General features: G+C 46.3%; 1 protein-coding gene across 1 annotated transcript in view; it reads left to right on the top strand.

The window, feature by feature from the left end:
• Positions 1 to 23895, top strand: part of GRIK4 (glutamate ionotropic receptor kainate type subunit 4) — a 93822-nt gene extending 69927 nt beyond the window's left edge. Inside the window, exons 10-19 of the mRNA XM_026038116.1 lie at positions 3362 to 3469; positions 4350 to 4553; positions 10433 to 10546; positions 15869 to 15978; positions 16620 to 16793; positions 17070 to 17235; positions 19134 to 19359; positions 20787 to 20915; positions 23113 to 23231; positions 23530 to 23895. Coding sequence (XP_025893901.1) covers positions 3362 to 3469; positions 4350 to 4553; positions 10433 to 10546; positions 15869 to 15978; positions 16620 to 16793; positions 17070 to 17235; positions 19134 to 19359; positions 20787 to 20915; positions 23113 to 23231; positions 23530 to 23895 — 1716 coding nt within the window. The remainder of the gene's footprint in view (positions 1 to 3361; positions 3470 to 4349; positions 4554 to 10432; positions 10547 to 15868; positions 15979 to 16619; positions 16794 to 17069; positions 17236 to 19133; positions 19360 to 20786; positions 20916 to 23112; positions 23232 to 23529) is intronic.
• The last annotated feature ends 1205 nt before the right edge of the window (positions 23896 to 25100 follow it).

Genomic DNA, 25100 nt, shown 5'->3' with positions numbered 1-25100 from the left:
AGACTTCCTTAGCGTCATTAGTGTGAGCAGTGTTTTGCCATCTTGTGCTACAAGGAGCTTGAAAGCCTCGGCGTCATTAGTGTTCACCGTGAGATCTGGAGGAGCTGAACTCCTTGAAGGAGGGAGGCTGGAACGCCGCACTTCGCCTCGCGTCAGGCACTGGCAGTTTCCTACGAGAATAAGTGTCACCGTTTCCAAGAATGCCTGTTGAGGAGCAGCTAATTTGAGAAATCTTGCCTACCTGCAGAGATGGGGAAGTGTCACGAGCAATGTCACTTTTGTGCTTATTCCATGCTCTGTGTTTGCTCTTTGGGCTGGCTTGCGCTGAATCTGCCTGTTAGCTTCCTGCCTAGTGACAAGGACAAGCAACAAGAAACACGTCTTGCCTCGAGACACATGGCAGCCCTCGCACCGAGGACAGGCCAGGGGACGGGAGTGTCTGCAGAGAGCCGGACAGCAGGAGGGGACACGGCATGAGATGTCCCTGCTGGGGCTGTGGGCTGCCGCATGCCGCCAAGTTGCGTTGTTCCTGTTCTAAAGGTGCAGAGCTCCAGCTTGCAGTCAGGTGGTTATGTCACTCTCTCTGCTCTGCTGGAAAAGGTACTCACTTCAGCGCTTGTGATCATTAGAAACCCTCCTTTAATTTTCAGCCTGTTTATTCCTGGCTGGTTATATCTATTTATTTTTGTGCCAACACTATCGTTTTAGCTTCAAAAGCTGTTCTACTACTTGCTATGGACCTCCTCCACCTGCTGTATTTATATAAACCAATCACATCCTCCTTTAAAAACTCCCAAATCCTAAAAACTCCTGAGTGCTCCTCCAGAGCCTTAACAACGGGGCCATCTTATCCAAACCTGAATAGAACGTTTGATTGTTTGATTGTTTAGAAAACATTTGCTTGTTTTCTAAAGCATTTTTCAGATTAACACGTTTGCTGTTTTTCAGAGGTCCTTTACATATAGATACGAATAAAATCACCTTGGCCTCTGTCTTGCAGTCGGAGAGAGCTTGAGGATCCCAGATACATACTGATGCATTAAACTTCAGAAATACCAAACTGCATGAGGACACAAGTAGTGTCATTATCGTACTGGCAAGGGGGTCAGTGGTGAGCTGGAAGAAGCCCAGAATGAGGTGGAAGAACCCACAGAAGTGTTTAGCCTTGGCGCGGTGTTGAAAGCAAGGTCAAATGCACTGCGCTGTCAGAGGAGGAGGCAGTCAATTAGTCTCAATATGCCAGCAGGGGAGGGACAAATTTGAGAACAGTGAGGGCTGTTGAAATTAAAGTTAATCTGTCACTAATCTCTGGTGGTGAAAACTGGAGGAAAGAAGAATTAGGCAGGGTTTATGAGTGATCGCTCACTCAGAGATGCAATTGCTGCAGAGGGTCTTTTGCTTGGCAGTCACAGCAAGAGCTTTGTGCAGAGCCAGGGAATGCGAACCAGAACAAATCCATCCTCTTGCACCTGTACAATTTAAGTTGTGCTCCAAGTGCTCTGTGTCCATGAAGTAAACACTAAATCTCCTGATCTGAGACTGTCCTTACTAGAGATTAGCCCCATGCTGCGGTGTCACTGTGCTGCTACAAGCTCGCTATAGTTAAGGCCCAATGAGCTACGGAGAGAAACAGGCTCCTGCCTCTACTGCCAGTGCTCTGACACATCCGTCACTGCTCTGATCTCCCTGTTTGTCAGGCAAGGCTAATGAGTGCTCAGCGCTTTTCATGTTCCTGGTGAGCCTTGAAGAGTTAATGCTTGCAAAACACTTGGAGGTCCTTGCTGTGATAAGTGTTTCTAGTGGAGTGATATTAATATTGTGGAGGGGGTGGACTGACAACCGAGGAATAATCTTTGTTGTGTCATCTGCAGAGTAAACAAGACCTCCTGTAGGGACTCAGCTGCCTCTACCTGTGCAGCTACCTCAAGGTGTCTCTATCTCGGCCAGGAGCGGAGAGAAATGCATGCCCCTGTCCTTGCTTTCCATGCCTTGCTGCAGAGACTTGGACTGTAACTGGTCTGGTTCTTACTCCCCCATTGCCCAATTGTTCCTCTGCCTAGAGACAAGGAGGCTCTAGAATTAGGATCTGGAGATTTCTGAGGCTCTTCAATTTCAACCTACAGCCAAGAGGGAAAAAAAAAGCCTGCCTTTATCTCAGCTTCCAGAGCAATTCAAGTGCCCGTCAGTGCAGTAGCACAGCATCGCTGCAGTTTCAGGTTATGTTCCATTCAGATGTACAAGCTGGGAAGTGAATCTGAGGTCTTCAAGTCATCAGTCATGCCAGAGGAAAAGCACTGCCAAAAAGAGCTCCTGAGTACATGGGGCAAATCCTAGGGCGGTGTAAATCAGCATGGTTTCCATCCATTTCCGTGATGATGCACTAGCCTGGACCGTACCTCTGCGTTGCTATCCACCCACGTCTTTGAATGTAATAGGATTACTCTTCGAAGGAAGAGAAATTGATTTGTTCCTATCGGCCTGACAACTGTGGCACGGAAAAAGGATAACCTGCCTGAGACCGACAGTGTCCCTAACCGCTTGTATTAGCGTGAGGGAATTGTGGAGCAGATGCTGGAGGTGTTCATCTCCCTGTCCAGTCCTCTGAGGGAGTTTAGGCCCTGGGAGTCTAAAATTACATTCTGTGAATATTCTTCCTCCTTGCTGTAGTCAGCCACTGGTTATGTTGAGTTACGGTTGAGTCACGATGTTCTCCTGAGCGCTGAAGCGGGGAGCTGTCCCCTCACACTGATGGCGTGACTTGAGCTTACTGCAGTGACATGGATGCTTGCATGAGGTGAATTAACCTGTCCGTGGAACTGTTGGGCGTGATGAGCTTCAATCAAGTGGTAATCATAGTAGTTGGCATCCATTATACCAGGCAGAGAACAGATGAGTCACAGTGTAGCACTGTTGAGAACATGGCTTTATTTCATACCTGCTCTTAAGGTGAAGGTGCTTGATCAAGGTCAGAAAGCATTTTGCCCCAGATCAATGCTACTAGTCTCTGCTTCTTAATAGCAGAGTCTGTGATGCTGCAATAGTCCTTTAGAAGTGTTTTCTTTGCTACAAGGATTGATAGCACTCTATACCAGCTTTTAATGACACTGTGTGGAGGAGAGCGAGAGGTTGTGCTTGTGTTCAGGCAGGTGAAATCCTTTGCTGGAAGTCACGGAGATAGTAGAAGATGGTGCTGGCCATGGGGCTGCTGGTAAGACAATCCCACTGCTACGATGCAGGTGCCTGGGACCCTAAATACGCCTTTCAGGGCTGGCTTGATGGTTATCAGTCACAATAGCCGTATGGTGGGTGCGTACAGTAATTTCTCCTGTAAATTTGATTATCGTGCTCTTTGTGTTTCCAGATTGGCCACTGGCATGTTTCCGAAGGGCTCAGCATGGACAACAGAATCTTCTCCTCCAACGTATCAGACAGCCTGTTCAATACCACACTCATTGTCACAACCATCCTGGTAAGTGAGGGGAGTCACCTACAGTTCCCATTAGTTCTTTACCAGCCCAGTGTTTAGGGGTGTCAATCAGCTAGAATATTATTTCCTCCTCTTCCCCCCTCAGCCCCCAGCATGCAGCATTGCACACTGATTTTATAAAGAACAGAAGATCAAATCTCTAATTACAGCACTGAGGACAATTCATGACAGTGTAATTAAATTCAAGTTGATGTTTCATATGGAAATGATATTTGATGAGTTCAGAAGCAGCTGGGGAGAGGACTGGGATGGGGATAAGTTGCCATTTTACATTCATCTGTGAATGATGTTCTTGCTCTGTGTACAGCTGGTAAGTTGAAAGGGACAGTTGTCCCTTCTATACATAAAATTACTAAAATAGCCTTCCATGGGTGTAACCTGAGACTCTGCATCTACAGGCATTACTGTCCACATATAATGAAATTCCCCCTTCATTTGCTTCTTATCCAGCACTCTGCTACCTATCCCGTGACTTTTTCTTCTAGTGCCTCTGTTCCTTCTTAAAGATGTTTTAATATCTCCTGTGTAACTCGGAGCAGTCACAAGGCTGCTCTATCATCTTTTAGTTGGAAAAAGTGACCAAAGTATGCCCGCTGAGCTCTAACTTATTCCCTAACATGGCATAAATTTGCTGTGTATCCCTGGCACGGCCAGGGAATATTGCTGTAGAAATGGCTCTATTGGCTTTACAGTCCCTTGGGTTCCCAGGGATGGCTTGCAGCAGCGTTCAGGCTCTCTTAGAGCATGGTCAAATGGAGATACGTGGGCTGGAGATGGCCCTGGGTGCATATTGTTGTCCGGTGCCATGCTGCTGGGACTCCTCAGCTAAGATGGGAATGACAGCTGCCCAGTTTCGATGCAGGAAAACCCTTACTTAATGCTGAAGTGGAACCATCAGGAGCTGGAGGGCAACGACCGCTACGAGGGCTTCTGCGTGGACATGCTGAAGGAGCTGGCGGAGATCCTGCGCTTCAACTACAAGATCCACCTGGTTGGCGATGGAGTGTATGGAGTCCCAGAGGCGAACGGCACGTGGACAGGGATGGTCGGGGAGCTGATTGCTCGGGTAAGTGAATTAGCCCTTCTCTTTAACTCAGCTCGAGCGGGACTTGGCAGTGAAAAGCCCTGATGCTTTATTAAGTGCTCCGAGATGATAAGGTCAGATTCGGGTTTTGGTTCATTTGTGAGACTCTGACAGGAGGTTCTCCATTTAATGGAGTCTCCTAATTGCAAATGCATTTGTATCGCTGTGACAGCTTTTGAAGCAGACGAGCTAGGGCCCAGTCAGGGGGCTCTGGTAGGGGATGTCTGCTCTTGCTGGAAGACTGGCCTAGAATTTGAGAAATTGAGCTCCCTGGGTAAGAGCTGGTTGCAGAACTGCGCTTTTTTTTTTTTTTTTTTTTTTTTTTTGCATTGAGTGCAAGAAAAAATGAATGAAATTTGAAGTAGGCCAATATGCAGACTCTGGAGGTGGAAATTGTAGAAAATTTCCAGTAACAGACTTTTTGGACAGGGAGTAAATATCACACTTGTACCCAGCAAAGTTTTGACTGATTTGTTTCAACACCTTAACTTTTGGTATCATTTTTGGCGGGGAACATTCTGGTTTGCTTGAAATACGTAGATGGAGTTCTTTTCACAGCTCTGATCCGAGGTGTTGCAGCACAGCAAGTAGACTGAAAGCTTGATGCTTTTTTCTGGGTTTGACAACAATTTTGTGTTCGTGTGTGCTCGCTCAGGCTGTACCCCCGTCTCTGTTCATGTTTTGCTCAACAGCTAAACGTAGTCCTTCCACAGGCATCCTGAGCAACAGACTTCCTAAAATGCTTCAACCAAGTGTCTGTAGTTGGGATTGGAATGAGGGGCTTAAGTTCACACAGGACAGGGAATATACTGACTCCAAAGCCCTGCTTAAGCAATGTCCTCTCTCCCGTAGCATCCTTTCCTCAGCAGTGCGATAGTGTTTGGCGCCAGCTGAAATTCTACCTCTGTCTGGCTCTTCCGAGGAATTTTCTTTATGGTTGTTTGCAAATGCTCTGGGCTATTGGCATAGTTTTTGTACATCTACATTTATATATACATATATGCATGTACATATACAAATACATATACAACTGTTCTGCGATCTTTCTTTTGGGAGGCAAGCAGGAAGGCATGCAAAGCAGCATGTGATCTCTGCAAACAAAGGGAAGGAATAGCCATCAGATTTTTGGCCGATAACCTTGGCAGTGCCTCTCTATCAAATGGGAAATGCTGGGGGTTTATTTAGCGGGGAGAGAGATAAGTGTTTTAACTTCATCTTCACATAGAAATTTATTTCTTGAGCTCTAGCCTTATTTAGGAGGATTTTGTGCTTCAGTAGGACAGCTGGCAAATCCTGTGTGAAGCTGAATCAAAAATGAGAGAAGAGAAAAAGCTTTCTCTGCTTTGTTCTTGCTAAACCTTTTAAAGTAATTCCATTAGTTTCAGCTAGTTTTTTAATTGTTCCGAGGAACTGCAGTTTGACTTAGTTTAGCCAGGACAAATCTGGCCGTGGTCATGCTGTTTATTTGGGATTGTTTAGGATTTTGCTTTTTGAGGTCATTTCACTGCCCTAGGGGGTTCACTTTGCTTGGGATAGCCCAGAAGAGGGTTTGTCCTTGTTCCAGCTCCTTATTTATTTGTGAAGCTATATTAAGGACCACTCCTAACAGAAGAGCTAGGAGATGATATGTTGGGTTCACACATACTTTCTCAGTGCATTTGTTTCCTAAGAGCTCTGCACCAGATTGTGTGCTCTGCTGCCCAAGAAAGTGATTCTTACCTGCCCCTGATCAGTTGGATGTTGGATATCAGTAAAATCCCCAGATCTGTGTGGTATGTTTCCACTACGTGGTGGTTTTTTTGGTTTTTTTTTATCTCTAATCTGAGGAATGTCCTCAGAGCAACTATGTGCTATATGAGAAAAACATTTTATTTTATTGCTTCTAAATTAACCAGCCATTGATTTATTCTTATGTGCTGAAAATTCTATTACAGCTAATTGTGCACTATAATATGATTGAGAGGAAGCTATATAAACATAAATTCGTTGTTGACCCAAATTCACAAGTACATATCTTATCGACTTGCTCACAAAAGTAATTAAGAGCTAAGGAACACGGGGAGCAGCATGGCATGGGGGTTAGTGGACAGGCTGCAGATACTTCCACATCTGGGTCAGCAATTTGACTCAGCACACCTGTAAATTTTGTTACAAATTGATGGAGGTTTGGCTTGGGAAAAATCACTTGGAAGGGCTCAGACCTCTTCCTAAATAAAAGATGTCCCAAATTGGGAAAGATTGGTCCCACTAGGGATAAAGGGCAGGAAGCCTGAGCTCCTTTCTGGACTCCATCAGTGAGCAGGGACATAAAAGCCCTTTTGGATGGTGTACAGTTAGCCTTGCCAGATCCTGGAACAGAAGACTTCAGTCTCGGGCAGTCAGGATGACACTTTACACGTGTGCTATCTGTACCAAGAAAAGCAGAAGAAACAGTAAATCTTGTTGTCTCCTCTTGTTCGGTGTCATAGCCTTCAGGAACAATAGGGAAGGACTGAAAGAATTATGTTTCAATTCTTCCCATTGCCGTATAGTCTCTCTCTCTTTGAATCCCAAATGGTTGTCTCGTCTTCACTTTCTTTGCTTTCCATTACATCCTCAAGCTGGAATGAATTCACTAGTCCGATATGAGCCGGTGAATGTGTTTTTAAGGCAACACAACAGCTTTCTCTTTGCTGAAATTGTATTTTTGTCTTGGTCGTGGCGTGTACCTGGTGCCTGTACGTACATCAGCAATGAGCCTTGTTGATGAGCTACCTTGCTGTCCTGGCCAGGCTGATGTGAGCTTGTGCCCAGAAGTCCCTCAGCAGCAATTCCTGCAACTCCCCGTCTCGGAGTCACTGGTGGAGAGCAGAGCTAGGCTGAGCTGACAGGGGGTGGTTTGGCTAGGTTTTGCCAGGAAGCTTTACTGGCAAGCGTCTGAAACTGCAGTGACTCTGCAGAGCCTCCTCGGACATCTGAGCTCTGCTGCAAGCAGGGATCAGCCCCCGCGCTGCTGGGCGCCCCTGTCCAGAGCATCTGGCTCTCTGCTGCTGTGGCTGGTGCACGTGCTGAAGAGGTTGGCACCTCTCATGCCACAAGGACTGTCTCTAACTCGGCAGGAGCAATGCTAGGAACTTACAGGACTTTTTGCCTTCAGGGGCCGAGGTTACTTTTTGCCTGCTGGTCGCTGGATGCTGGCAAGGTGTTTTGCAATCAAGTAGATTGGCTCTCGCCTTGTTCCGCTCCAAAGCAGTACTGGCAGGAAGGGGATGGGAGCGGGAAGGAGGGAGAAGCTATTTCCAAGCTGGCAGAGTCCCCTCCGCGCTGGGGAGTGGGTGTTGGTGCTCGGCGAGCAGAGCTGCGCGCGGGCGAGGGGAGCGGGGGGCGCGGGAGGCATCGGCAGCGCTGACGTGCGAGGCTGCGGAGGGGCACGCGCGGAAGCGACGCAGATCTGGGTTGGACCGAGTGCTCGAGTGCCAAGCAAAGCCCCTTCCCCCTCACATCTGTAAAATGCTACTTTCTGCTCAGAGCTGGAAGCAGCAGGATTTGCAGAGCTCCCTCTGTAGCTAAGACGTGCTGACCTCAGGGAGGCCCCAGAAGCTGTGTGAACATCAGGAAGCAAAGTTGAAAGCGTGAAACGGATGATATTCAGGCAGAGAGGATGTGGCTTGCGATTCCCAGATCAGAGTTTGTTGCCGTCAGAAATCAGCTCTTGACTTGCCTGACTCCTGAGCCGGGAGGGAAGGTCAGGCTTTGACGGCGCACGGCCAAACGGGGCTGCGAGGACTGCAGGTCTCCACTGCGGGACGCGTCTGGCGGAGGAGGAGGCAGATTTGCATCGAGTTGTGCATAGGTCAGAGCAGCCTTGGAAGCTGCTGCGAGCTCGGACCTTGCCACAAGTCCTGAAAGGATTGACGTTGGCTAGGCAGGGAGCGAGCGTGAGGGATTGAAAGCCCTGAGAGCCCTCACACCTCCGCCGGGGCTGCGGGAGCGTCCGAGCAGGTGGAAGGTACATCCCGTGGGAGCTCCCGTGCGGACAGAACGGAGAGCCTGGAGGGCGGCAAGGCTGCACCCCCAGCACGGGGTGCCAGGGAAGGGCAGCTCCGCCGTGCTGAGCTGCAGCCCTGCAGGCAAAGCGACAGCGATGGATTTGAATCATATTTCGCATAGGAAAGAGCAGCTTTGGAGATGCTGCTGCCTGTGTGGTCTGGAAATGCCCCAAAGGGGGAACAGCAGAGCCCACAGATTCCCTGAGGGCATCCCCTGTCASCCCTGGGGTGGATGGTGGCCGGGTGAGGGACAGAGCCCCGGCATGGGTGGCTGTCACCCCACTGAGCAGGGTAAGGATAGGGCCAGGATGCTCCTTTGCATGAACCCCTTGTGCTGGCCACATCGGGGAATGAAAACGGCCCTAGAGCTTAAGAGAATCACCTTTGATGTGGTGTATTTGACATTTATCGAGCATGTGATTTTGCTGGTGGAATCATACTCAGTTTGGAGAACTGGAGGAAGAAAGCTGTTGTCAGAATAAGCTGTGTCTTCATGAGGGGCTTTGCTGGTAGCGCTCTCACTGGGACAATAGTACCTGTAAACCCTTTTAAGTCAGACAAGAGAGGTTTAGGAAGCTTTAGGCTTTCCCTGCAGATAAAATTCCCCATGTGCCATGTTCCATAGATGAATTGATCCCATCTTTGTAATCTGCTGGTGTTTACATAGGGCTTAAATGCTCACACTCCATGCTATGATTATTGGTGCCTTTTAAAAACCCTGTGGGTAAATGTCTGGCTAGACAGAAATTCTTCCTAGCTCGTAATTCATTCCAGCCTAAACCTCCAGGAATATAATAGCTGCTTGCAAGCAATTGCAAAACCTGGCACTGGGTTTGTCCAATAAAGCAGCGCTGCACGGACTGTGAAAGATACATTCCCCTTGACCCCTGCACTGTATTTATGGCATTTTGCAGCTCTCTTAGCCTTTCTTTTCCCTCTTCTTCCTCTTGCAAGCCCAGAAACACTGCACTCCTTTTACCTCTCAGAGCTCCTACCGTTTATTGGTCCTTTCTCTCTGCTTGGCTTTAAACGGGCAGGTACTTTGGGAGAGGAAGGAAGGAAACATCTGGAGAACCTCTGCCAGCAGGTGATGAATGCTATTTTTTCTTGTGGGAAGTGAGTGCAGCAGCAGATTCAGAGAGCCTGCTAAGAGAGGCACACACAAATTTGCCTTTGCATGGTGCATTTACAACTAGGGCATGGATCCTGGGAGATAAGCTGCATATTTTATTGAGTCTTCAGGCCTTGATGGTGCCTTGGCTTCTGCGCACACCTTATGAAATGCAGAGACAGAAAAGTGCAAACTGTTTCCCCTGTTTCTCTTGATCCACATTGTATAATCACCCTCCCGCAAAAGAGGTAAACAAATATGCAAGGGAATGAAGGATACTTCGTTTTCTACAGAAAGCAATTATAGACATTAAAAGAGCTATAGTAATAAAAATAATATTTAAAATTCAAATCCCTTATCTATATTCCAAGGCTATTAACATTGGAAGAAATCCTTTTTTTTTTTTTTTTTTCTCCCCTAATGTCGTTTTCTTTGCAAGTCAATCTGGATTAATTTTTGCTCTGAATTTTTTTTTTTTTTTTCGGTGATTGCTTTTCGATTTTGGAAGTCTTGGATTGGGAGACTTTCAAATGTCATGACATAGTGTGTGTTGATAATGATTCTGTTTTGTTATAATTTCCTACCTGTGTTGCTCTGTCCCAAATGGAGGGCTGCCCACCCTTCAGGAGCAGGGTGTTCCCCAGGACCTGCCTCTGTTGCTTCCTTTCCTTGCCCTGAACTGGCAATCCTGATTTTTCTCTGCTTTCCTTTCCTCTCCTCAGAAAGCCGACCTGGCAGTGGCTGGGCTGACGATTACCGCTGAGCGGGAGAAGGTGATTGATTTCTCTAAACCATTCATGACTTTGGGAATTAGCATTCTCTACCGAGTTCATATGGTAAGAGACTTATTTTATAACCGTTTATGTGGTTCCATTATTTGCTTGCAAACGTGCCTGGTTATGGAAGAATAATGAATGACTCATAAAAATATTTTGGTTTCTTATTTAAACGCAAATGTGCTGGACCTTTTATTTCCTTCTCTCCCTCTCTCAATTTCTCTGCCTTGTTTCAGCCTTAGCTCCCATCATTCAAACCTCCATCCCTGTTAGTTCCCTGTCCTCTCCAAGCACGCAGAGCTCTCGGGCATTAGGAGAAGTTTGGTGAGCAGAGGCTGTTAACTCAGTGCCCTCTGGTCACACAGGTGGTTTTTTGGCAGTGCATAACCTGGGTAGAGCCCTGGGCTGAACCTGGTGGTAGAGCCCGTGGGACCTTGTGCRAGCCATGCATGTGTCATTGCCTAGGCCATGCTGGACTCCCAGYTCTTCTCCTGCTCTCTTATTTACAAAGCTCTGAAGGGCAGAGATTTTCCTTGGTGACACCTGTGTGTCCCAGGTGTCACCGCGGGCAAGCTCTGGCTCTGAGGCCSTTTGTAACAGCATATTGCCTTATTCCCACTCTGTTTTGAATACATGTTCCATGTGATGCCACGTGTGATGGGAATTAGTGTCTTGCTTTTTCCCACTTGGCTGCTCAACAACAGCAGCCAAAAGGATGGAGCAATTTGAGCTGCATCTCACAGTCCCCCCTTGCTCAAATCACAGGGCTGGTGAAGATGTAGTATGAACAGGAACAGACTTGCACATGCATCTCTGTGCTGAGTTCCTCCTGCCAAGAATAAACAAGTAATTAAAATGTAGTTAAAATTCTGTTTCTTCTGGTACGTGCAGAATTTGGGATCAATGGGTTAAGTGATCAGAAAGGTTCAGACTCTTTTGTTCCTCCAGTGATCAAGTACTTGCAAATCTCTCTTTCCCTGTCACTTGCTTTATTCCATTCCAGCTGTCCCTATGTTGCAGACTGTTTCTTTGGATATCACTCRGTTGCACATCAAATAGAAACTGTTTTTTTCACAATCTCCTCCACGTGCATTTTTGGAGTTTGGKATTGGGTAACGTGCATGTTCTGTCTTTGATTTTCTGCTGTAATGTTGAGCCAGGATGGTGTGAGGTTGGTGTAGCTCCACTCTGGAGAATAGCAGTACAGGGCTTGCATGTGATCCGCTCGTGAGGTACTTGCTGTTCCTGCTGTGCAAGCTGGATAGAAATGTTATCTGACACGTTTAGCTAGCGTAAGGTCTGCAGGACAGGGACCATCTGCACCTCTCTGCTGGTACACCAGCAATGCAACAGGCCACCTTCCAGTCTGGCCTTTGGACCTCATATTGAGAGAGTCTAAGAAGTGTTAGCCGATAGTCCCTTGCCGTCATGGAGGACTTGCTCTTCAGTTGCATCATGAAGGAGCCAGAAGAGACCTTCTGTAGTTGGTTTTTCCAGATGTCAGGCGTCCAGATGATGGCAGGAGGAATGCAGGGTCTCTCATAGTCAGTAGTGTCACTGTACAGGAAACCGTGTCTTTCTGTGGGGTCTYGCAAGCACTTTCCTCCCTCTCCAGCATTTAGACTCTTTGGCCAGACTTCTCCTGCCTAGCATGAGCAGAGCATCTGAGAGCTGTGTGGCAATTAACTAATTAAACTGGTAAATATTTATTCTACAGCGAAAGGCAAGGTAGCTAATTGCTCTGTGTTTTCTGGAAGGATTTAGTTTGCAAAGGAGATGAAGGCAGCCCCACAGCCAAATCTGGTTTTACCCTCTCCCTWCTCCTGCCTCCTCCCCAACAAATATCTTTGCAGTGTCAAAAATAAGCACTGTCATATGTTAATCACAGCACGGATGAGACTTTGCTTAATAAACAAGCACAAATAAAACCCTGGCTGAGGAGTTGCCTCCATGCCCTAGTTGCCTCCCAATGTGATGACATTTTATTTTAATTTCCACATAACTCTAGCTGCAAATGACTTCTCCCTCCCCTTCTCCTCCTTCCTCCCCCAGCTTAGCCACCACGTTGCATGTCTCTCTTATCACACATAACCAAATATGGCAGCTTTAAATGGGGCTGTCATTTCTCTCAATTTCATTTGTTGTGATATAATCAAGCATGGATTTCTGACACGGGGACTCTAATAGGCTTTCTGACTTGGGGGCAGCTGAAAGAAAAGGCTTGTTCTCTTTTATTATTTTCCCGCTCTGGCCGGTGCGTGGGATCTCGTGGACAGCAGGASACAGGTGACAAGCCCTGAGCTGTCACTCTGCTCAGCACAGGGCCGAGCGCTGGTGTCCGATGTCATTTCTGCAGAGAGATATGTTGAAATTTTTGCGTGCGAGCCCTAGAGAGTCCTTAGTTGGGAAAATTGCTTTTAGACTAACTGACCTRAGGCTGAGTTATTCTTTTCTTCTTCCTTAATGAGACAGAAGAGGACACTTTTGACGACTTTTTAAGGAGCATTTATTAGAAGTGATGTAGGTATAGCTGCCTGTTTTGCCGAGAGGGAGCAGACAAGCTGTGGAGTCCCTCTGGACTGCTTTTTGTATGTGTRGGTGAGTCTGCAGGCCACGCAGGGAGGTCTCTTACAGACCTACGGTGTGTGAGCACACCGTGTAGCTCAGCATCTCCTCTGTTCATGTATATTCTGGATATTCGGCCACTGGTATCTGCTCCCTCCAGAAAACTCTCTTCCCTAATTGCAAATGACTTAGAGGAAGTGCTGAATAGGGTAAATGAATCTCCCATGCCTCCATCTGAGGCGTTGCAGGAGGTCTTCATCAATTATTGGATATTTTGAACACTTCTATTCCAGGAAAAATATCTCTTCCAATTAACAAAGCTGTATTGGGACCTGCTAAAAATATCTGATAGACACCAGATATTGTCATTCCCATCTTCAAAACAGAGATAAGAGAGAATTTGCACCCTCCGTGGGAACAGAGCATCTTTATTCTTATCCACTACTGTGAATGAAAAGAATTTGTAGCAGCAGCTTGAAAATGACTGTAGCTGAAAAGACCCAGAACTACTACTTAAAAATCACCGGAGAGAATCATTGCTAAGTCTGGAATTTAAAGCTTCCAACTCGATTTCTGTAATGAGTATAATTTATTGACAAACTGCCCCAGAAACATAGAGAAGACATGAAGGCTCTAATTACAGAAAGGAGCTTTGTTGCGAGAACATCTCACAAGGGAGCCTCCGCTGTTACCTGGGCATACTTGAGAATTTCCCCTTGTCCACATGATGTGAGATGCCAGGGAAGTATAAGTTCCTTGGATGAATCTTCTGCTTGAGAAGCTCTAGCTCGTTTGGCCAAGGGTAGAAAGACCTTAATTCAGGCCCAGATGTTAGGTTTGGTAATCATTTGTCTATCTCTGAGATTCTGTGAAGAATAGAGGGAAAAGCAGAATGTGGCAGCAATTAACCAAAGAAAAAGATAAAAGAACAAAAGAAGAATGTAATCTCTTCCATGGTTTATCGGATTCACTCACATGCTTATACCACACAATATGTGATAACTCCATATAGGGAAGAAAGCTAGTCTTGAAGAGATACATTCTGGAGTTATCCTCACGAGAATATGAACCTTTTCTTGGGCAATAGTTTTAAATTAACCCAAAAATGAAGCAGAGTGTTCTGAACCACTGATTTTTAATTCATCTATTTGTTAAAAGGCAAGATTCTCTCTAAAAGGGGGAAAAAAAAAAGAAAAAGAAAAAGAATTTTTTAAAGTATAGATCTCAACCTCAAACACTTCTTGTCCTTGAGGATATGGAGTAAGTGATTATGGTTTGGATCTTGGCTTCCTACAGGGCAGGGATTACTTTAGAAAGCTTCTGAAATATTCTGGTCCCAGCTGGTACCTAGAGTTCTGAATATCACAGTAGATACTTTTATTGGAGGAAGTTTTTTTGCAAGTACTACTTCCTTCTTTTAGCAGCATCTTCATAAGACTTCATAAGAACTACCAAAACCTTGTGAAAATTGTATTTTTTTGCATAAATTCAGGCATATTTCAATATTAAAACAGTACTTTTATGGGAACAGAATTTAAAGTGACCCTCTTGAGCTTAGGGGAGGAAAAAAGTTCCAGCTCTATTTCCAGAGGATTTTTGTGAAAATATTAAATCATTCTCTGCCTTTGGTTTAAGCATAGTTCTTTAAAAAAAAAAAAAATAAAATAAAATAAAAAAAAAAAAAAAAAAAAAAAGAAAGCATGGTTGTATGACAATACTGGGTGTTATATGGCAATTGAGGTCAGATGTTAATTATTGCTAGCTGTTTTTAGTTCGTGTGGTGTCACAGATGGGTAGGATAGCACAGTGGACTAAGGAACTGTCACATCCTGGAGCTGGCTGTGTCCCAGAGGACATGCATATGCACACCTGGGAGGTGTTCAGCTTGGAAAAATTTCTCCTGGAGATTCATCCTCCCTTTGTACAAGTTTCATGAAACTTGACAAGATTTCAGGGGCAGCAGTGGAAAGTTTAAGTTATCCTAGGAGAATACCAACCCACTGTTTCTGTCAGTGAGGGTCTTATTTTTCAAGTAAAGGTGGTTTTACAGGGGAAAAAAAAGGCAGGAAATTCTGACGCATCTTGAAGATAAAAATACCATGTTCCCTGAGATAAAAGTAATCATTTTATCAGGTTATGTAAAGAAATAACAATTCAAGGCTGAAGAAAGAAAAATAGAAATATTGCAAACGTTTCCTTTATTCCACTCTCCATAGGAATATTTTCTCCCACTTGGCTTTTTGCAAAGGACAATCCACCCACCTCTCAGCTCCGGCATATTCCCCACAGGGGACCCCTTCTGGGTGTAAAGACCGCCTGGATGAAGCAGGGCTGCACATCTGGGCATCCCCTTTTGAGGTTCTGCAAGATGAGAGGTGAAGGGAAGCTCCAAGGTCACGTTGTCCAGGAGGTGACAGTAGCCCACACCGTTCTTAGCAAGGACAGGAGCCCTTAGGCTGCCAATTGTGTGTCTCTAAAAGGCTTTATACCATTGTGCATGGCCCTAGCATGGCCTCTAAATTTTCTTTCTTGACAATTTACCTGTTTCTGTTTGCCTGGAGGAACAAAAGTTGTTGATGTGGGAAGAGGAGACATGTCCACCTGGTGAGATGCAGGACTCGGTGATCTGTGTTTCCGTGATGTCTCACCCGAGTCCTGTGCAAGACCTCTGCAAATCCCCTTTCCTTTACTTCCCGTCGATTGCTCCCGTCTTCTGTAAGCATCAGGGCAGACGTGCTTCCTTGTGCCATTTTTAGCAGTGCCAATTAATTTAATGAAATAAACATAGGTGAAACTCTTTCTTCGCTTCCCTTCCAGGGCCGCAAACCTGGCTACTTCTCTTTCCTGGATCCCTTTTCACCCGGCGTCTGGCTCTTCATGTTGCTCGCCTACCTGGCCGTCAGCTGTGTCCTCTTCTTGGTAGCTCGGTAACGTGGCTCGCATCGCTGTTCCTTTCCTCGCGGTGCCATCTAGCGTCATGCGCTTGGCCCCGTGCGGGGAAGCGTGGCAAGACCCCTGGGCCATGCACCTGGAGGCCACAGTGCCAGGGGCGAGGGTGTCCCAGCTCCGCTGGCCTCTGCCCTCCAGGGTCTGCGCCTTTGCCAAGTAGACCTTGGACCAGCCTTTTGCACCAGTACGAGTATTTGTCTTGATGCTGTTCTGCAGTCAGGTGTGATATGTTTGAGTTTGCTGTTGATGTTCATTCTCCGGCAAGGAATGCAATAGAAGACATTTGATTTCACATCAAATCTGTGCACCTATTGCATTACTGTTGTTCTTGTCTGAGGTACAAGCCTGCAAACAGGGCTCTAGCTTCTCCACAGCCAGATTTCCAGCACAGCCTCTGAAAACCTTGGTAAACTTTACAAAAAAGCCTCTGGCTTCTGTATTTCGCAGCATGTAACTCTGCTCAGAGCCCTGGGCRTCAAATGACAGCAAAGAGTTTCCTCTTCAGAAAATTCAGCCTTCAGCAGAATTAGGGCTTTACACTTTCTCTTTTTGCTTTCTTTCTTCCAAGTGCTGCATTCTCTAGCAAGCTAACCGGGCTTCTTGGTGGTTGTTGTTTTAGCTTGACCCCATACGAGTGGTACAGCCCTCACCCCTGCTCGCAAGGAAGATGCAATCTTCTCGTGAATCAGTACTCTCTCGGCAATAGCTTGTGGTTCCCAGTCGGAGGGTTCATGCAGCAGGGCTCTACCATCGCGCCCCAAGCACTATCCACGCGCTGCGTCAGTGGAGTCTGGTAAGGAGGTCCAGCTTTCGTTTCAAGGAGCAATCCGAGCGGACTCTTTAGYCAGAGTGGGACCTAGGCAAAGTAGGCCTGCTGTGAGCAAAATAGGGGAATGGTTGATGAAATTTTGCATTTTCAGGGAACTTTGTACATGCTTTGCTTCTCTGTGGGCCTTTTCTGGACAAAAACGCATGGAAAAGCAGGCAGTAGGGATGGAGATAAGGCTCCTACCATGGAGAAATCCTAGGTTACAGATTCTCTTGCTTTCTTTGCTTCCACTGTCCCTAGGTGGGCGTTCACCTTGATCATCATCTCCTCCTACACAGCCAATCTAGCAGCCTTCCTCACTGTGCAGCGGATGGATGTTCCCATTGAGTCTGTGGATGACCTGGCYGACCAGACGGCGATCGAGTACGGCACCATTCACGGAGGCTCCAGCATGACCTTCTTCCAAGTAAACCCTGTTCTCTTGCTAACTGGGAAGAAGGTGCAAATGGCACTCTTTAATCCCAATCGGATTTTGTCCCAGCCAGTTATACCTGTGTCTGGTGTGTTGCCTTGTGATTTCTGGCATGGAGGGGTTATTTGGAGAACCCCCTGGCTAGTTGGTTGCACAGGACTTGGCTAGTTTCACAGTGGATGTTGATGGCATAATTTAAATGGTTATGCATTTTGATGTGTCTTTTCACTTCTTCGTGTACATTCCTTATGTTAGATAAGAAACATACACAAACTACAGGCAGTCTCACGTAGGTAAAATTGCATGTGTAAAACATAATTAGTATGTATTTAGTAACATGGAAAATACACAAGTCATGTATGTGTAAAAGGATGCTTGGCATTTAGCCCAGTTTTAATTYCATCTTACCTTTTCTGTATAGAGGAAAACAAATTGATTTTTTCCTGTGATGCTCTAAACACATTTAGAATTGTTGAGAATTATTTATTTATTAATTATATGTTGAAAAATCAAGAAAATATAAAGCTTTTCTCACTTTTTTTTCCCCCTCCCAGTCTGAACTGAATTGAGGAGCCTGGGAAATCTCTCGAATGATCCTGAGCTTTTCAGCCTGACTTTACACCCTTCAGGGGTTTGGCAAAAAGCTGCTTTTAAGCAGAATGTTACATCTAAAATAAGCTGAGCAGAGCCCAAGTGAATAAGGTAGTTGCATATGAGGCACTTAGTTCTTTTCAGGAAGGCTTTCAAGTAAAGAAGCCTGTCTGCAGCTCTACATTGCTTTGTGTGTGCTGGAGTCAGTAGGATCAGAAAAGAAATTAGCAAAACATGTTCAGTACCATATGCAGCAGTTTGCACTGTGTTGGGATCTGTTTTCCATGGCTCATAGAGGCGGTGAGTCAAATGCAGTGACRGATTAAGCAGGCATAGCTGATGCTGTCCTCATCTCAGTTACTGGCTGTTTGAAACATATGTGCTTTCCTAAATCACCTTGGCTATTAACCTCTGCTGGCAGCAGTTTCCACTGCTGCTAATACGCAGGGTTTAAAAGTACAGTGATTCAGGAACAAGCACACAACCTGTTCATCTGTCTCTTGCACAAGTGATTGTACCCAGAGGATAGAAGACCCAGATGGGGACAGTAACTAGGTCAGCAGAAGATCGACTTAGACTCTCCACCGTAGCTCATGAACCACAGGAAATTAGCTCTTAAAAGAGCAATGGCCATCTGGTTGTCCAGGAGGCTGGTTAAGAGCATCGCTCACCTGATGTGGTTGCCAGAACTGAGGGAAGGCTGGTGCGAGGGATTCATGTGCTGCAGAATACAAGTGTGAGAGGTAAAAGCGAAATTTGGAAAGTCCTAGCACAGACCGGAGTGTGACCATTTACAGCTTCAGTGCAAGCAGGTTTCACTTTTCACTCAGCCCAAGCAAGAGATTAACAGCAGTCAGCTTTTCCTTCACTCCCAACAAAATGGGTTCCACACCTGCAAAGTCTCAGGATTTGTGTCTGTTTGAGCTTTAGTTTATTGCAGTCAATGAAAAGACTCCAGTTCACTTACATAGGTACTTCATTTTAGTTCATGATTTGGCTTTACACACAGAACTCCAAGCCCTTCTTGGGCTGGTAGTGTCTTGCTCTGGCAGTGACTCTTAAGCACAAGGTTGCTTTGACAAACAATATGATGTAAGCTGCATGGCAATCATTGAGCAGTTTAAGAGTAAATCGCATCAGAATAAATAGCAGTTAGGCAGCTAAATCCCTTTGTGGCTTTGGCACAAAATCTCTTTGACTGCTTTCCACATTATGGCATTTTTAATAGCATCCAATTTAGGGGGTTATGCTACAAAAACGACATTCCTGCCTTAGCTCCACGTGCTTCCTTTCTTCTGCAGAATTCCCGCTATCAGACATACCAGCGGATGTGGAATTACATGTACTCCAAGCAGCCAAGCGTGTTTGTGAAGAGCACGGAGGAAGGGATTGCGCGGGTGCTGAACTCCAATTACGCCTTCCTGCTGGAGTCCACCATGAACGAGTATTATCGCCAGCGCAATTGCAACCTCACGCAGGTCGGGGGCCTTCTGGACACCAAGGGCTACGGGATTGGCATGCCCGTCGGTAGGCAGTGAAGAAAAATTCTAGTCCTTCTCAGCTGTCAGCAGAGGACCGGAGCATGTGAAAGGCTGACCCGGCTCTAAAACCAATGTCACGTTTCACGGCTCTGCCCAGGGTCTTTTTTRTCTTGGGAGGAAAATCAAATACATTGCAGTTGTCCAAGGTGCACACTCTGAGCTGAATGCAGGAGACCCAGCACTGGTCCAGAGCCGTGTAACATGTGACTGCAGCTCTATAAGTAATTCATGTGAAAGATTTTGCTAAGTTGCTCTTTGTTTTCTGTATATATGCTCTTTGCTGACTGTTTCCCCTTTGAATCAGTGTTTTTGAATTATTTTGTGCTTCATATTATATCTTGGAAGTTCTCTAAAAGTGACGCTATTGCAATTCTTGTAGTTTTTAGCACAAGTTTCTTAACAGCTGGTGTTTCTTAAAATCCCAGAACAGAGAATCAGGCAATTTACTGATTATCTCAGCTAGTAATCAGGTTTTAACAAATGCTCGTCTATTTTCTTTAAAACATGAGAGCTAACAAGAGAACATCATCTCCCAGGGTAGCAAAGAAAGAGGATGTAATACTTGTTATTCCAAATGATCAACTGATCCTTTGGGCCAGTCTCTCAGTTTCAGGAAGCCTGATTCCTGACCTTTAAACACCTGCACTTAGCAATACAAAGTTAAGTCGGATTACATAAGAACAGTCACACAAAYAGTCACTATAGTTTAGCTGACATGCGTAAGCTTGTAAAGTCACAGTAACCTGATCATGAGTACAAATCCTTATTTTCAGGACAAAATTTGTTCTGACATTGTCTTGTTAAACAGTGAAATTGTAGCAGATAAAACGAGTATAAAGCTTCTCCCTGTTACAATAGTGCAGAGTTACGAGGAGAACTGCAGTCTTTCCCACGGTCTGTCTTCTGCATCTCTGATAAGTAGAAATTATGAAGACTGGAGCAGTGTGTGGTGTTGAGCGTGGAACTGAGCCTCCTCTCCAGGAGGTTTGGGCTGGTGTGTTGATTGGATTCGCTGCTGTTGCAGTGCTCCTTTTGGAGGGAATGATCCTTAGAGCAAGGGGAAGATTAGGGGCTGAATGGCAGGAGTTGGACCCAAACGGTCTGGAGGAGGAGTGCAACACTGAACGGTTCCTTTGAATCCTGCCTAGCAAGCCAGAGCTCTCCCTTGTAATGCAGTTTTTAAAAATGGTTTAAGTGGGTCCTGGTGGCCAGGTAAAATCACTGCCTGCAACAGGCATTAATTTGTTGACAAAAGGAGGCTGTGAGTGTCCATGGCGCACATAGACTCCCCTCCAGACCTTCCAGGGAAGAGCTTTGGTAGTCAGGCACTTTGGCAAGGTATTTGTGGTGGGAATGAATGGGCAGGAAGGCTGGTTGAGGCAGTACTTTATAATGGACCTCTTGGTGTTGCAGGCTCTGTCTTTCGGGATGAGTTTGACCTGGCCATTCTCCAGCTGCAAGAGAACAACCGCCTGGAAATCCTGAAGCGCAAGTGGTGGGAAGGAGGAAAGTGTCCCAAGGAGGAGGACCACAGAGCTAAAGGTATGCAGCACTCTTCTACGTTTGTTTGCTCAAGGTATCTGGCACTAGGGGACATCCTCACCAGCTCGCACATGAGCTTGCACAGTTTTTCTGCCTGAGAATTGCTATTTTTTCCCCCCTTTTTCTGACCTGAGTTTACTTTCTTCGCAATTCAAGGAGAAAGCCAAACAGCTCTGCTGTGCCTCATGCTGTGTTTTTTTGCTTGGGGCAAAGATAGCAGGAACGACCAAATGACAAATATTGGAGGCATATGGAGGGTAAATTAGCTTCTAATGAATGTCTGGAGCATTGCATGGGAAAATGGATGGCTAAAGGGATCAGACCAAAATCCTGGATTCCTTTAAAAGGAGATGCGTCTCCACCACAGGCCTGCTGGTTAATGGCTCTGAGTGAAAGCTCCTTTTAAACAGACAAGGAAGGGACACAAGGACTTTATTAGTAAATCTGTAAAATTGAAGAGCAAATTCTTTTGGGTAATGCTATGCTAATTGCCATAAAAGCCACCGCATTAGGCTGATGTCCCAGCACTGCAACTGTTGCCAGCTTAACGTAGTTGCTGCATTTTTTGGTTTTGGCAGTCATCCTTACCTCAGCAAGCATTTTTCTGGGAGGCCAGAAGGTTCCCCAGCTGAAAGAAGTCTTTTGACCTTTCTGAGCGCAGAGATAGAGAGCCAAAAAGGGTCTATGATAGCTGTTTTGTTTTCTGACATTAGCATATCCCTCACTGCRGATCTCAGTGTGTGTGTGGTTGATGAGCTAGGCTGGGTGAGGCACTGTGGGGCCTTGGAGCTGGTGCTTCCTCTAGGCATCACATACAGGTCCAGAGCAAGGCRTAATGCCTGAGCACCATGTCATGGGATATTAAATGAGCTGCGTTTGAAGGAGAGCAGACATGTGGGAGTCCTTTCCTTCATAGCCTGTGTGAAAAACAACTCCATTTTGAGATGGGTTTGACAGGGGCAGCAGGGAAACAGGGCTCTGTTTCTTGCACTGTTTGGCTTGCTCTGTGACCTTGGACAATTTTTTCTTCCTTTCTCTGCCTTTCATGCTTCGGTTTCCCAGCCTGGGAAATTAGGAAGTCTGTAGCCTGCTGATTGTGTGAAAAAAACTGGAATGAAAATGAGAAAATGTTTCCATTTATTTGCTTGTTTGTTTTAATAAATACTCAGTTATATTTTAGCTGAGAGAAAGCTCAGGTGTTTGGAGAAAGACTCATTTGGGCAGCAACTGGAGAAGTTCTGTGTTAGAGGAGGCATCTCTCCACAAAAGGCTGATTTACGCAGCCTCTAGATTGCCGCAGGGGCAATGACAAAGGAATGACGGAAAACGGGGAGAAATGTGACCTCGTAAGTTTTAAAACAAAGCGGGTCAGCAATTTACAAGGATTTTGGTGAGATTTTATGTCTAAAAGCCATSTAGAGATTAAGTCAATAAATCATTGCTTCTTGCACTTTGATTTAGTGTTACAGAGGGGAGAAGAAGATGTTTATAGATGTTCTAGTTGACTAATGGCCTCCTACAGACACCTCGGTGCAAAGCATGGCATGCTTTTTAGTAATCAATTCAGTCAGCAGCCCAGTCCACTTGAGGCCCAAAAACACCACCACGGTGAACCTCTGTGTCTCCCTATGTGCTGTCAAAGAGTGCGGGGCCCTGGTCTTGTTTGGGACCTCTCCTTGCTGCTGTAATACAAGCAGCTGTAGTCATTTTTCAACAGCACTTTCTAATGTGATCAAAAGAGCTTTTCTTGGTGCCAGCTTCCTTTAGTACTCCTTCTTGTCGTCTTCATCTCTGCTTCTTTAACAGCATTCCTCATCTCCCTTTGCAAAGTTCAAAGCAACTAGAGCTGGGTGAATAATTTGTGAGGATTAATGTGCCCAATTGATCTTCCATCTTATTTTTTTTTCCTGTTTTCAGTTTGTCCACAAATTGCTTTGTACTTCCCTCTAATGTACTTGCTGTTTATCTGCAAAATCATCATTTCTGAGAATGCACCTTCGATCGAGTAGTTATTGCAAGTCATTCTGTTTGCAACCTGAGCGGTTTGATTTTAATGGACAGTGTTGTCTGAGTTTTTGGTCCCTGGTTGGATGTGTGCAATGACAATTAAACAGCAAAGAGTTGGGTTGCACACATGATGAGTGCAATTTATGTTGGTCTGTCTTGCCACAGCACTGTGTCCTCTACTTTATTTTAGGCCTGGGAATGGAGAATATTGGTGGAATCTTCGTGGTTCTCATCTGTGGCTTAATCGTAGCAATTTTTATGGCAATGTTGGAGTTTTTGTGGAGCCTTCGGCACTCTGAACAGTCAGAGGTAGGACCTAAAAGTGTCCTGGAAGCGGGATGTGTTTACTGCTGTTTGTGGGGCCTCATTAATACAGTCTTCTGGAGGTTTGGGTCTCATGTTCATTTGGGGATCTGGAATATAGGATAGTCTTTGATTAGAGGGGTAACGGGTGGGAATAAAGCAGATGTGAATGTCCAAMCATTGGTATCTTAAAGCCAGTGGCAAGATTCAAGTAGCACTTTGGCATCAAAAAGCAGAGCAGACGCAACCGTGCGGGGCTTGCAGCTGACTTGAGTGAGCAGCATCTCCTGGGCCTGTCTTGCAGGTGTCGGTGTGCCAAGAGATGGTGGCCGAGCTGCGCAACATCATTCTCTGCAAGGACAGTTTCCACCCTCGTAGGAGGCGAGGGGGGCTCATTCGGACTCGCGCCGCGATCCCCGAGGAGCGCCGAGCCCGCAGCACGGCCACCCTCAGCAACGGGAAGCTGTGCAGCGGGGCAGAGCCCGACGCCCTGGCACAAAGACTCGCGCAGGAGGCTGCCCTCGTGGCGCGGGGCTGCACGCACATCCGCGTGTGCCCCGAGTGCCGCAGGTTCCAGGGGCTCCGGGCACGGCCGACCCCAGGCTCGCCGGCGCAGAGCGAGGAGAGCTTGGAGTGGGAGAAGACCACCAACAGCAGCGAGCCTGAGTAAAGCTGGCGCGGGGGCACTGGGGTGGGCCAAGAGGGTCCTGTTCCATTTTACAGAACATGGACTTGTATAATGTCAAACTCCTTTTTAAATCAAAAGCAGTTACCCAGCTTCTCCAGAGCAAGACAAAACCCTCGGGGCTGACGAGCAGGCCTGGCCAGAGCATTGGCTTTGCTATTGGGGTCTGATAGGACGCCCGTCCCGCTGAGTTGCGACGCGCCAGGAGGAGGTTCCTCTGGCTGGCCCATCTTCAGCAGTCATCTCCTACTGCCTTGCAGCTCCAAGGTGGGAAGGARGCGTTGACTGGGTAATTCCTGTACCAGGTATTGCCCACCCCGGGCCAAGAGTTGTTCCTGGAACTTCTCTGTCCCAGGCCAGGAGAAAGGATGCTAGTGCTATCTTTTCCAATTACATAGACTTACAGGGGGGTGTTGGCAACGGGCGGGGGGAGGGTGTTTTTATTTGAGAAGGAAAAGGGGATGGGAAGGGAGGAGTAATTATTTTATTTTGTTTTGGGTACTTCAGGACCTAGTCTCCCACGCACCAGGTTTCAGGTGCTAAACTCTTCTTCCTTTGTGGTGGGTTGGCTGGTGGAATGAGGAAAGAAGCGATGGGACATGGTCCCAGTTAAAAACAGCATATAACAAAAGTCCTTTTGAGGAGCTGTTAAAACACATATACATATATATATATATATATAAACAGATATATATATATTAAGATGCCAAAAACCAACCAACAAACACAGTGAACTCAAAGAGGCCTTGAAACGCCTGGAACTTCAGGGGTTCTGTGTCTTCTTTTTTGCTTTGTTTTGGGGTTATTCTTTGCTTATTTCTTTACTGGCTTGGGGGTATGGGTGGGGAAGTCTTTTGCGAAAGGCAAAATGGGAGCAGGAGAGAGCAGCTGGTGCTGTGCATTTCCGTAGATTCTCTGGGCGCTGTTGCCCTTTCCCACAAGTGGAGGGAGGTGGTGTTTACTGCCCGCTGTCACTTCCAAAAGTTGTAGAAACCCGTGCTCTGCACCTGCCCAAACCAAGCAACTGAGCCCAGCTCAGGAGCTCCCCATGTCTGTGACCCATGGAGCATCCTCAGCTCTGAGGATGTCTCCCTGCCCATGCCTAGCTGCAAAGATGTCACACAGCATTTGAGAAAACCAATCTTGGGATCTTGTGCAAGGAAAATATTTACTTCCCTAGCAACAGCAGC

The sequence above is a fragment of the Nothoprocta perdicaria genome, unplaced genomic scaffold, assembly GCF_003342845.1.
Source record: "Nothoprocta perdicaria isolate Ctin4 unplaced genomic scaffold, notPer1 scaffold_201, whole genome shotgun sequence".
Taxonomy (NCBI): domain Eukaryota; kingdom Metazoa; phylum Chordata; class Aves; order Tinamiformes; family Tinamidae; genus Nothoprocta; species Nothoprocta perdicaria.
The sequence above is the reverse complement of the archived record's forward strand: the minus strand, read 5'-3'. Positions and strand labels throughout refer to the sequence as shown.